General features: G+C 48.6%; 1 protein-coding gene across 2 annotated transcripts in view; it reads left to right on the top strand.

The window, feature by feature from the left end:
• The window catches only part of LOC123756089 (DNA damage-regulated autophagy modulator protein 2), a 72462-nt gene that overhangs the window by 14525 nt on the left and 45632 nt on the right, over nt 1-12305 (top strand). The window contains exon 2 of one of the 2 annotated variants that reach the window (XM_045739077.2): nt 200-320. In XM_045739077.2, the coding sequence (XP_045595033.1) occupies nt 250-320 (71 nt within the window). In that variant the 5' untranslated portion in view covers nt 200-249. The remainder of the gene's footprint in view (nt 1-199; nt 321-12305) is intronic. The other variant, XM_045739078.2, reaches the window with a different exon arrangement.

The raw sequence follows: 12305 nt of genomic DNA on the forward strand, positions 1-12305 counted from the left end.
TGTAAACAAAATAAGTGTTTTTGAGGGGTCAACACCGAGTCATAAGGGGAACTACCAAGGTACCGCTCAGGCACTGGATATTCTACAGTACTTGATGCACTTAATTTTTTAAATTTTAGTTGTGTGTATTTTGTTTAATGTATAATAACTATTACCATGTTCAGTTTTTCTGACCTATTCTTTTTTTTTGTCTTTTTAGCAGTATTCATTGTTGAGATCAGATACCAGTGATTACTTCCAACCTCGGCAATGGGATCATCATATTTGTATCTCCTGCCTCTCATGGTCTTCGTACTCTTCCCTGCTACCTTCATTATCACGTAGGTTTAAAAGTTGTGAGATTAGGTGATGATTGGTGCAGTTTGTACAAAATGTTCTTAATCTTGGTGTCAGCCATACTCTATGATCACTACAGTAAAATAGCTTTTCTGGGAGGCCTCCACGGTAGTTCTGTTTTTAGCTGCCTGGTTTGCTCCACACCCACAAAGTCACACCATGCCCATATGCATTATTAAAAGCCTACCAGGAACTAGAGGACAAATCCTGACCCTCCCTCACAGAAGTGTAGTGGAGCTGGGATTCCTGAAGATCCTAAAAAACAAAAACAAAAAGGTCACCAAAAAAGGTAGGGGAGAACAAAACAGACAATAGCAAGACAAATGTAACCCATTATAAAAGCAAGGCACTCAGTATTTAGGTCATTCACTTGCTAGTAACAACTGCCCATTGCCAGGTAGCAGTACCCGGTGGAGCTCTACAGTCACTTGCCTGGTGTAGTATTGTTTGTCACTTGCCTGGTGTAGTATTGTTTGTCACTTGCCTGGTGTAGTATTGTTTGTCACTTGCCTGGTGTAGTATTGTTTGTCACTTGCCTGGTGTAGTATTGTTTGTCACTTGCCTGGTGTAGTATTGTTTGTATGAGTTCCTGAAGTCACCTTAGTGTTACAGGTCCCAGTTTTTCAGATAAGGGTTAGCAAAGGTAGGCACCCATTGCTCTAAAAGAACTGAAAGGTCCCTAATTTGCACATTAGAATAACAATATACTGGAGTAAAAGATACGGAAGGAAATGCAGAATAGAACCAGTGAAGAGTAGAGGTGCCATAGGCACTATCAGAGAATATCAGGGGTTCTTAACATGATGTTAAGAAGTCTTAATATCAGGTGTCCACGGCTGTTCAACACTCCTAGCAAGCATTAGAAATATTGTCAGAACGAAGGCAGATATATGTATTCAAGAGGCACTTGGACAGGTTCATGCAAGAAGTGTCGGACCAACCAGGCTGTAGTGGATACATGGGCCTGCAGGCCGCTCCAAGCAACAACCTGTTGGACCAAGTTATCCCAAGTTAAGCCTGGCCCGCAGGCTGGGCTCGGGGAGTACAAGAACTCCCGAAACCCTCTCAAGGTACACCCCAGGTATGACAATCTTTGTCCTGATTTTGCCTCAAAATGGACCGATGGTCCTGGCCCTTGCCTTAAAATGGACCAGTAGGTAGGTTAAAGTAGGTAGCCAGAAAACGTCATGGCTGACCTCGCCTTCGCCAAGCCGCCTTCCCACTCCTAACGATGTAAGAGAAGCCCATAGTTTACCCAATCAGATGTGTATGTATGGATGAAACTGCATTCTGATTAGTGTTCTATGCAAAATCTTCCAACTTAAGTGATAAGAGGCACGAGTTTAAGCTAGCTCGCGTTGAGCTCCATCTTGTCATTCTCGGCGAAGCTTTGTGTTGAAAAAGATGTGTGTTCTCCTAAGCTCCTGAGTACCGTCAACCTTAAAAGCTACAAGTGCTAACTCCAGATGCATCCTGTGAGAGACGAGTTGTGATGGTAGAGACGACCCCCTAGTCATCGATGGTTCAGAAGCAGCTCGCATATGAGTGTGTTTTGTGAATGTTGAGTAGGTAAACGTAATCATTTGTGCACCCATTATTAACTCACATTTCATGGTGCTAAGTGCAGCCCAGTGAGCTTGGTGAATGTCCTTGACTCTGGTGCACCCATTCAGAGCAAGACATCCCACAGAGTCATGGAGCCAGTTCTTGACCATGCACACACACACACATGACCGTACAGTATTTGCAACTCGTGTCAGATTTATGTGCATGCAAATAATTTCCTTAACATTATTTGAGGTCCAAATTGTCCCTTACATATAGCAGTGGTGTTCAGGCAAATGATATTGCTCAAGGTGATCATATCAACAGTTTTAAGTTAGGTTATGTCACCTGGGTATCATCAATAAGAGTCGATACTATGTGTAGATTTACCTATGACACCTCTTAAAGTATAGACAATCGTCCCCATTTTCTACGTGTATATACATTTTCTTGTGTGTTCTAATTTAGTGAATGAATTCGTATGTTAAGCACATCAGGAAATCATTTCTCTGTCATATTGCAAATTACCAAATTGGTTGCATAAAAGGATCCCCTGCCTATATACTAACTCTATCAAATTCAATTGTTTATGATGAACTGATTACTCTGAATTTCTCTGCACCAACAGGTTGAGATCAGATCAACCCGTTCTCGCAAATTTAATAAGTCAATATTGACTTATTAAATATGTGCATAGGTGACATACTTAACATAATAGATACCCTTAAAAAGATTCATAGAAAACACCGACCTTACCTAACCTTGTTAGTATCTTAAGATAAGCATCTTATAGCTTCGTAATTACAATTATTACCTAACCTATAATAGGTATAGGTTAAGTAATAATTGTAATTACGAAGCAATAAGATGCTTATCTTAAGATACTAACAAGGTTAGGTAAGGTCGGTGTTTTCTATGAATCTTTTTAAGGGTATCTATTATGTTTAGAATATCACCTATGCACGTAGTTAATAAGTCAATATTGACTTATTAAATTTGCGAGAACGGGTTGGATCAGATATGACCTATATCTAGCAAGATCTCCTCTAGATCTTGTGCCGTTGCTCTTGCCATTTTACGTTGTTGATAACCCCTGTGAGCAACTTGCATGCCTGTCCTAGCCTACCTGCACACAGTGGTGGTCCAACATTAACCTAAGACAGAAAATATATACTGGCAATAATAATTTGGATACTTAAGTTCCTCTTGATGACTAGCATTTAAAAATAACTATCACTGATCCCCTGATCCCTGCTTGAGGACGTCTTTCCCCAAAGAGTTGAGAAAAATCTCTCCCCTGCACACTGGAGAGAATAAGCATATTGAACTTGATGAACAAATACTTATTGATTATGCAGTGTTTACATTTCTCAGGCTTCCACCAGCTTAAAAATCCAGCAGTAAATGTAATAAAAACAAAAGAACATAAGCATAAAGGTAACTGTAGAAGGTCTATTGGCCCATATGAGGCAGCTCTTATTTATAACCACCCAATCCCACTCATATACATGTCCGACCCACACTTGAAACAATCAAGGGACCCCACCTCCACCACGTTACTCAGCAACAGGTTCCATAAATCAACATCCCCGCCACCGAACTAGCATCTACCCAGGTCCCTCTTAAATCTAAACTCATCCAATGAGTTTACATTTTATAAACTTATAATGAAAATTCAATTTCTGGAGGAGCCTTGGTGGCTTCCTGAACCTGTCTTGTTGAGATTGCTTCATACTAAAAGGTCACATCAGTCATGAACAATTTTGTTTGGCCTACCAGGGACCAGAGAAAGATCCTGACTCCCCACATAAGAGGTGCAGGAAGCAGGTGACAATCACCACCTCAACAGAAAATGCTTCCAGGTAGACAATGCAGCTCTACAGACAACTGGATGGTTCACAAGGAAAATAACCAAGCAGGCATCCCAGGCACTGGGGCCACTCGCCAGAGGAACAGACACTAACCACAACCTAAACACCATGATACGGGAGCAACTGTGGCGTGCCATGTAAACTTGCGCATAAACTTCGGTGCACTCCAACACAATCAAAGAATGCTCGCAACCAACAGCTCAAACAAAGGAGTCCAAGATTCCTGAATAGCCCAAAGTGAAGCCCCAACCAGGTGGATATGCCTCATCAGGGCAAAATCCCGAACACACCAGAGAAGGGGAGCTCTGGCTGTGCAAGGGCAGTGTTAGTGGGCATACAGGAAAGAGAATCCTGATAACATGCAGCCCGAATCTCCCAATGAGCCAAGCCCACTTAACAAGTTGGAAAAAAATACATGGGAAGCCTACACTAAAACAGGAAACACAATACACAAGGCAAATGACCCTCACAGGACAACTAAGTCCAAGAATGGCCAGCACTTAGCTTAAAGCTTTGGAACTTGCCTGTGAGCTAGCATGACCAGAAGTGCTACAAGCTGGCGTGAAGGTACAGTATTGGCATCAGGAACTGAGCTGACTTGGGGAGCCAGCTGGGACCAGACCACCTAGTGGTGGTAATCATTACTACCAAGTTTCAATATTGTTTCAGAGAATCCTTTGTTCTGTGTGACTCATTTGTAAAGTTGTTTGGCTGTTTTCATGGCTGCATTTTTCTTGTAAACTCTACAGTTGTCTGTAAAGCTTCTTTGACTTTCTGGAGGCTTTTTGTAGTGAGGTGTTGGATTTTCATCTGCTTCCTGTGTTTCTTTTCAAGGGGGGCCAGGTTCTTGCTCTGGTCCCCCAGTAGGCCAAATAGAACTTTCTACCACCGATGTGACTTTATTATGCAACAATCTTAGGGATATTGCGATTCCGGGCAATTCCGGGAAACTACCCGGAATTGCTTTAAAATGGATGGTTGATCCCTATTTCACTCCTGCCTGGAAAAAGGACCAATTTTGCTGGTCAGGCTTGGGCCATTTACTTGTTTTTGGGGGAGGGGGGGGGGAATACCTGGAGGCACCCCGAAACAGCCCCGATGCTATCCGGGCTGATATGAATATATTGGACCCTGGCATCATCAAGCGAATTGAGATCCAGGCCTACCGAAGAACCGTGAGCTAGAACCTGGCCCCCTCAGAGAGGTACGAGGAACAATGGTTTATAGAAACCCCGTGTGGTTGGAAGCATTAGATGTGTGCCATCGACTGGGTCAGGCACCCAGAAAGGTAGGCGCACCAAAAAAAAACTATCTGGTTAAAATTTGCTACTGAAAGTCGAACTGTTGGACAGAACTCTCTAAACTAAAGACGAGCATGACGTCACAACCGTAACCATGCCACTGTCTGTGCAGCTCCCCCCTCCCCGGGAGGGGGGAAGGGAGGTAGCTCCAGACTTCCTGGTCCGGCTATCCACCCCCAGTTCTGAGACTGGTGAGAGACCTGGAGGTGATGCGACTCTGGTCCCTGACGTTGTCTAGTGCTGTGCCTTGTGGTGTGGTCCTGTTCTCTGGTGGTGTGTGGACCAGGAGTAATTTCACAAGTACTCGGGCTACATGCACTAAAGGTTACCGTCCCTAGGTGCCCTGTAAGTACTGCCCTTGTGGCTTGGGGTTACCTTCCACAAGTCGCTTGGGGCCTAGCTTTGTGGGATCTTTTGCTGCTCGGAGATTGCCGCTCTTGGAGTCAGCTGGGGTGTTTCGTGCACCTCTATTTTCCTCTGGGTAGGAGGCAGTTTCATCACTGGCAAGGTACTGTGCAGCCCGTTTTCACCATAACATGGTGGCTGGTTTTGTTCCGCCTGGGAACGTTGCACTCTTGCAGGATTTTTCTTTTATTTTTGTTTTCTGCCTGGTGGGAGTTCTGCCCTTGGTGTTGTTGACCCCTATTTATATTCTTGGTGGTCCCTCCACTAGGTTCCCGTGTGTGTACACATCACAGTGGTTCGGCAAATAGTAGTTCGCTTGGTAGTTTGGAGCGCCGGTTAGCAGTACCTCACCTGGGCTTCCCTTAGCAGTGTGTTTAAGGAGCCCTGGAAAACCCCAATGGGGCTCAGTGGTCTAATGGATGAGTCTCCTAGGTCCCATCTTGCTTTGTACAAGTTTGAGAGTTGCTCTGTCCCCTTGTTTCAGGGTGACAATCACCTGTTCTGCCTCCGTCATGCTGCCTGTTGGAGCGGTGACACCTTTGACCCGGAGTCCTGTGAGTGATGTTCCTTACTTGTACTCCACTTCACCCAATCCACTGATCATGATATTCGGGTGCAGACGGTTGAGCGTTGCATGCGTGTTATAGGTTGCTGTAGCATTCTAGGTTGGTTACTCACTCGGATGCCCCGAGGCTGCCCTGTTTTGGTTATAGGGACCCAGACTTGGGGTTGTTAGTCACCTTGACTTTGGTTTCATCCGCACCCCTTGTCCTTCCCCCTGCTGTAGTTTGTCTTGTTTCTCCCCCCCCCCCCCTCCCTGCTTCCGGCTCCGAAGCGTCTGAGGGTTTCGGATTCGGGGCAGGGTTTAGTTGGTGGTGAGACTTGGGCTGTATTGGGGGATGCCCCATCCGGTGTGGCGACGGAGGCATTCGAGCCCGTTTCTCCAGCCGATGCTTCTGGGTCTGACCAGTGGGCCTCCTGTGTTCTAGGTTTTCCGGTGGCTTCTGCCTTTCCTTTGAGACAGATGGTTTCGAGGACAGCTCAGCCCTGGGTCCTGATGTTGGGGAGGCTCCTGGGGCGGGGAAAGGGTTGACTTAGTTGTCTCCTGGGCCCCGTTTGACCCCGCTTGGGTTTTGGTTCCCTCTGAGCCTGGCTTGTTGTTGCAATGGGTGGGGTTTTCTTATCTCCCCCTCCTTGTACGAGTTTGATATGGGGTTATCCCCTCCACGGGTTTGGTTCCAGGTTCCCTTTGGTACTTTGGCCCTGTCATTCCAGAGGTTTTCGGCCTCCCGCATCCCGCCTCATGGGGTGCGGGAGGCCCTTGCGGTGTACCTCCTGCGGGACCCAAAACACACCTTGATAATGGAGCCTGCCTCTTTTGAGTTTGGTTCTTCCTTTCATTACTGGGTTTGTTACGAGGTTCTGAAGTTGTCCTGGTTGGCTCCTGCTTGGCAGACTGCCCGATCATTTTGTTGGGGGGTGTGGCTTACGTTCTGTCGGTCCAGCACGCTTGAATTCTCATTTTCAGGTTGGTTTAGATTTGCCCTGTTGTTTTCTGTTTTGTTTTCTCAACATTTCTGGTGGTTTATTTCTCTGTTAGGATCATCAAGATTCTCCAGGTCTCTGCATCTCGGTGAGGTGGGGTAGCTTTCAGCTGCTGATCTTAGGTAGGCTTTTAATGCCTCACAAGGGCCTGATGTGACTTGATGTGTGTGAGAAGTTAACCAGGTATTGGGGAGCCATTGAGGACCACCAGAAAGAGGTATTTTATTACATTAACGCTTATATATCTGAGGGAAGCCCCTACGGCTCCCTGGAGCTGTCAGGCTGATATGTGTTATATTAGTCTGGGGCTTCAGTCAATTCGAGTTCAGCCTATCGGGGACAACGAGCCAGGACCTGGCCCCCTCAGAGAGGCAAAGGGAGCATTGGCCTATAGAAAGCCCCCGTGTGTTTGGGGGCATTCCATGTCTGCCATTGACCAGGGTTGGCACCCAGAAAGGTAGGCACAACAAATAAACCCCACTTTGTAAGAAAATGAGACCGAAAACTGAACAGGGAGGCAGATCTCGCCCTACAACTTAAGGAAACAAGCAAACAAGCAAATGTCACACCTCACTGTTGCGCTGGCTGTCCGCACAGCCCCCTCCGCCCCCCAGGAAGGGGATGAGGGAGCCCCAGACCCCCTGTGCTAGCTACCCAAGCCATCCAGTTTTTAGTGAAGTTGTGTGCCTTAGTGATGTGTTTCTGCTGTGTGAGAGGTACGGTGGCCCAGGTATGCTTTGAATAGTACTGGGGTTGCATGCACTCAGGGTTCTCTTCTCTGGGCGCCCTGTATGTACTACCCTTGGGTTCTAGGGTCATCTTCCCAAGAACGGAAGCAGTTCCTGAAAGTTCTTTCGGCAACCACTTCCGTAAGGGTCTTTGCTGCTCGGCTCTTACCCAGCCCTTGTGTCCAGCTGGGGCTTTCGTGGCCTTTGTTTGGCCTTGGGTAGGACGTGGTATCGTTTGCTGGTAGGGGCGCAAAGTACAGCGCAGCTCGCTTACCAATGAGGTAGCTGGTTTCTGTTTCTCTGGGGATGTTGTACTTTTCTGGGGGTTTTCTTTTATTTTTGTTTCCCTGCCAGGAGGGGGGTTCTGTCTGGTTTGGCTATTGGTCCACTTAAGTTGTTTAGGTGGCCCTCCTCTAGGCCCCTGTGATTCTAAACGTTGCAGGGGTTTGGCTTTAGCAGATTCCCTTGTTAGTTTGGGCCCAGCCAGTTTTGCGGTACCTTGCCTGGGCTTCCCATAGCAGGCAGCCTGAGGGGGCCTTGGAAAACTCCATTGGGGCTCATTAGACCTATTAGTGCATCGTCTGGGTTCCACCTTGCCACATGCGAGTTTGAAGATTGTAGTGTGTCCTTGTTTCAGGGTGACACTCGCCATTTTTGTCTCCGTCATGCAGCCTGGTTGGGTCACCGACACCTTTGACCCGAAGTCTTGTGAGTTGTGCTCTCTGCTATATACCCAATATTCGCGTTGCATGCTAGGTTTAGATTGCTGCAATGTGTTAGGTTGGTTGTCTACCCAGATGCCCCGAGGCTGCCCTGTTTTGGTTATAGGGACCTGGACCCGGAACAAGCACTCTTTGTCAGTGCTTGTTCGCCCATGTGCTTCCTTGGGACGCTGGCCTTACGTTGCTGGCTTGAGGAGGATGTGGAGGCGTCGAGTGCCAGGACTTCATCTGGTGCCCTGACCTCGGCGGCTTGGGCGTTGGCCGAGCTGTTGAAGCTCTTTGTGCTGATTTTCAAGGAGGCAGTGTGTCTGTTCTTTGCTTCTTGCCTTGCATGCTGTTAGGCTGTACTTGCTCTTTCTTTGGAATCTGCTTGGGCCCTCGCTCTTAAGTTTTCCTCACTGTTTTGTCTGTTGCTGTTTGAGGAGACTGCGGTCGCACAGTTTCTGCCGGCGGCTTCGTCTAGTTGTTGTCCCATATCGAACTTGTTGGTTCTCCGGGCTCAGGGCTCTGCTGGTCGAGGTGGGCAATTGGTATCAGTTTCTGAGCTAACATCATCTTGTTTGTGCGGTGATCACTCTGTTCATCAGTCGGCTTCTCATAAGGGGTGTCAGCCCTTTCACGTTTCTCCCCATTGAAAAGGCAATGAAGGGGAGGCTTGCACTGTTTGCTCATGCTTGGTCCTACGATTTGTGGGCGTTTCTGGTTGTCTCCACCAGGCTGTGGTGGCGTTGTGTGGCTCCTCCTCCTTTGGGGACGGGGGTGTTCGTGGCTTGTTGGGCAGGCTTCTTCCCTTGCACTCTGTCAGGTCATCTCGGAGTGGGTGCATTTGGTCAAGATCTACACAACCCGGTCCCTCAGATTGGTTTCCCGCCTGTTTCCAGTGGCGAAACGGAACTGTGCAAATCTTCTGTTCATTCTGGACTTGTTGCGTCTCAATGAATCCTGGATTCCTTTCCCCCTCCTTTCGGGTGACCACTCTGCCTCAGGTCCGGCCTCTCTTAGAGCCGGGTACCTGGATGGTATCACTGAACCTCAAGGATACGTATTGGTACGTTCCTATTCATCTGGGGTTCAGGGATTGGTTAGGTTTTGTATTGGGGCATCAGGCTGACCACTTTTGCTTCCCTCTTTTTGGCTTGAATCTGGCACCTCACGTATTCATGTGTCTTACCTGGGTCATGGTGGCCTATCTGCATTTACTAGGGATTTGGATTCTGGCCTACCTCGATGACTGGTTTGTGTGGGCTCCCAGCTGGTCTGCTTGTCTGCTCACCTGGAGGGGTGGTGGTTTCCCAGATCACCGGGTTTGGGTTCCTAGTGAACTGGAGGAAGTCCCATCTGGTTCTGACCCAGGTTCAGACCTGGCTGGGTTTCATGTAGGATTCTCAGACCACTTCCTTGTCTCTCCCTCTGGAGTCATTGCTGTGGCTGCAGTCCCACCTTCAGCTGTTTTTTGGGAGTTCTTGTGTCACTTGGCGGCTGCTCGAGCAGTTGTGCGGGAGTCTGAACTTCACTGTGCTGGTTTACTCACTGGGTTGGGTCTGGCTTCGTCGTCTGTTCTGGTTCCTTTGGGGTCCTCCCATCCGCTTCTCTTGCGATCGCTGGGTTTGGCCTTCAGGGGGCCTTGCGTCGGTTGCTACGTCGCCGGCTTCCTCTTCAGGTTTTCTGAGGCTTGGTACTCTGGCGCCTTCCGGAGCCCTCACTGTGTGTGTTCATGTTATCTTGTCAACGTTCCTGGTCTTAGTCGTCCGTGTGTGGCTTTGGGTCGCAGGTTGCAGCTAGTTGTCTCGACTTCGAGTTGAGGAGCGAGTGTCGTCCGTCTCCCGGGTAAGTCCCTATTTTCCGTATCTTTGGTGATATTGCTCCAGGAAGCCATAGGGGCTCCTCTCAGAAAATCAGCATTGATTGTAATGAAACAATGAATGGGCTGTTCAGTTCTACAACTGAACTGCCCCGCTGTTCAGTTGTAGAACTGAGTTCTTTCATCTTCTTGAATGTCCCTACCATCTTCTGTGTTGCAATGTCTGCTGGTGGCTGTAGATACCAATCACCCACTCCTACCCCCTACTGTTCCTTTTTGCTGGGACAGGGGGAGCTAGGATTACTGCCCTGGCTACGACCTTTTCCTTGTGTTCCTTTGCCGGACAGTACATTTTTGCCTTAGTGTGGTACACATCCTGGGTAGTTCTTCTCATCTGCTACTCTGTTTCACGTGCATCATTCTGCCCTGCTGAAGCTGGTTGCACTGTTCCTGCGGGTTGCGGTGTCGCTGTTTTTCACTTCGCGTCTCACATATTGGCTCGCGGTGCTCATTTCCTCGTTGGCCTCTGCCTGGGCTCTGGCTCTTTGGTTTTCATCGCCATTTTGTCCTTGTTGTTTGCAGTGTCCACGGTTCGGCTCTTTCGGTAAGCGGTTTCTTCTCATCGTCGTCCATTCTTGGCCTTGTTGGTCCTTTCGGGGTCCTGCGGGGAGGGTTTCTCCCGGATGGGACGTGTCTGCTCGCTCGGGTTGGTTCTTCCCTGGCTCGCTGGGTTTTGGTTCCTGGTTCCCTGGCGGACATTTCTTCTGGTTCCTTGCTAGCCTTGGTTTTGGTCGCTGCTTGCTCGGTGTCCGAACCCAGGGGTTTTTCCCCAGCTCTGCCTCTTTTAATGGTTGGTCCAATCTGTATCGGGGCTGGTCCGGTCTTCTCCTCAAGTCTTCCAGTCTGGTAATTTTGACTCGAGTCTCTCACTATCTTTGGTGATCAGGTAGCTTCGTTGATGGTCTCCTACCTGCGTGCTTCGTCTCGTCAGCGGTATGGGGTTTTGCTGCCAGTCCTTCCTTTTCTTTTTGTCGCTTTGTAGGTATCCTGTGGTTTTTGTTGACGTGATCTTGTCCTTCTCTTGTTGGGGTTTGGGACTGTTGGCTTGATGCATACTGTCACCTTGTCTCGTGCGATGCTGGTGGAGCCGCTACGGTTTGCTTTCAGTTTTTATATTCCTTCTGCCCCATTGCGTGAGCTGTCTCGGATGTTGTTTGCCTTCGGCCTGCTCATGCGCTGCCTGCGCCATCCTGGTTTTTGGACGGTGGGCTCTCGTTTCTGTCTTCGCCTCGCTTTGTTGTGGCCTGTTCGGTTCAGGTTTGTTTTTCCGAAACTTTTGTTCGTTTGCAGCCGTCTCGTTCTTTTCTGGCGAGGAATGAGTCTGCTGCTTTCCGGAGGGATCCTTGGGTTGTTGATGCTTGGTTGGTCAGGCGGGGGTGCATTCTGTGTTGTGTCCGATTGCGGCCCTCTGCTGTTATTTGCGTGCCATGGCTTCTATGTTCGGGGACGCACTTTGGGTGGATCTAGTTTCCATTCTTCCCTCTTCGTGGGTACGGGGTCTCTTGGGTCATCTGCAGTGTTATTAAGTCTAGCCGGCCTGCGGTCTATCCCCGTGCCCATGACGTTCATAAGAGTGCTGCTCTTGCTGCTGTCTTTGGTAACATGTCCTGGGTTGACATTTGGGCACGGGGTTTTTAGCGGTCGAACAGGGTTCTGGCTGCACGCTACCTCGTTAACGTTCCTGGGCCTAGTCAGGCCTTTGTCGCTTAGGGTCGGCGGCTGCAACCTGTCTCGACTTCGAGTTGAGATGTGGAGCACCGACCGCCTCCCAGGTAAGTTCCCTTTCTTCTTCTTTTTAGGCTTTGGTGAAGTTGCTCCAGGGAACCATAGGGGTTCCCCCCCAGAACACTAAGTGTTGAATGTAATGAAATGCCATTTTCTGGGTGAGTTCCAGGGGCTTCCTGACAACCCTTCCCCATTCCGGTCGGCGGCTTTCACGTATTTTGATATCCAGCCTCAGAACTGGGGTGTGGATCACCGGCTCGGGGGTC

The sequence above is a fragment of the Procambarus clarkii genome, chromosome 36, assembly GCF_040958095.1.
Source record: "Procambarus clarkii isolate CNS0578487 chromosome 36, FALCON_Pclarkii_2.0, whole genome shotgun sequence".
NCBI classification, from domain to species: Eukaryota; Metazoa; Arthropoda; class Malacostraca; order Decapoda; family Cambaridae; genus Procambarus; species Procambarus clarkii.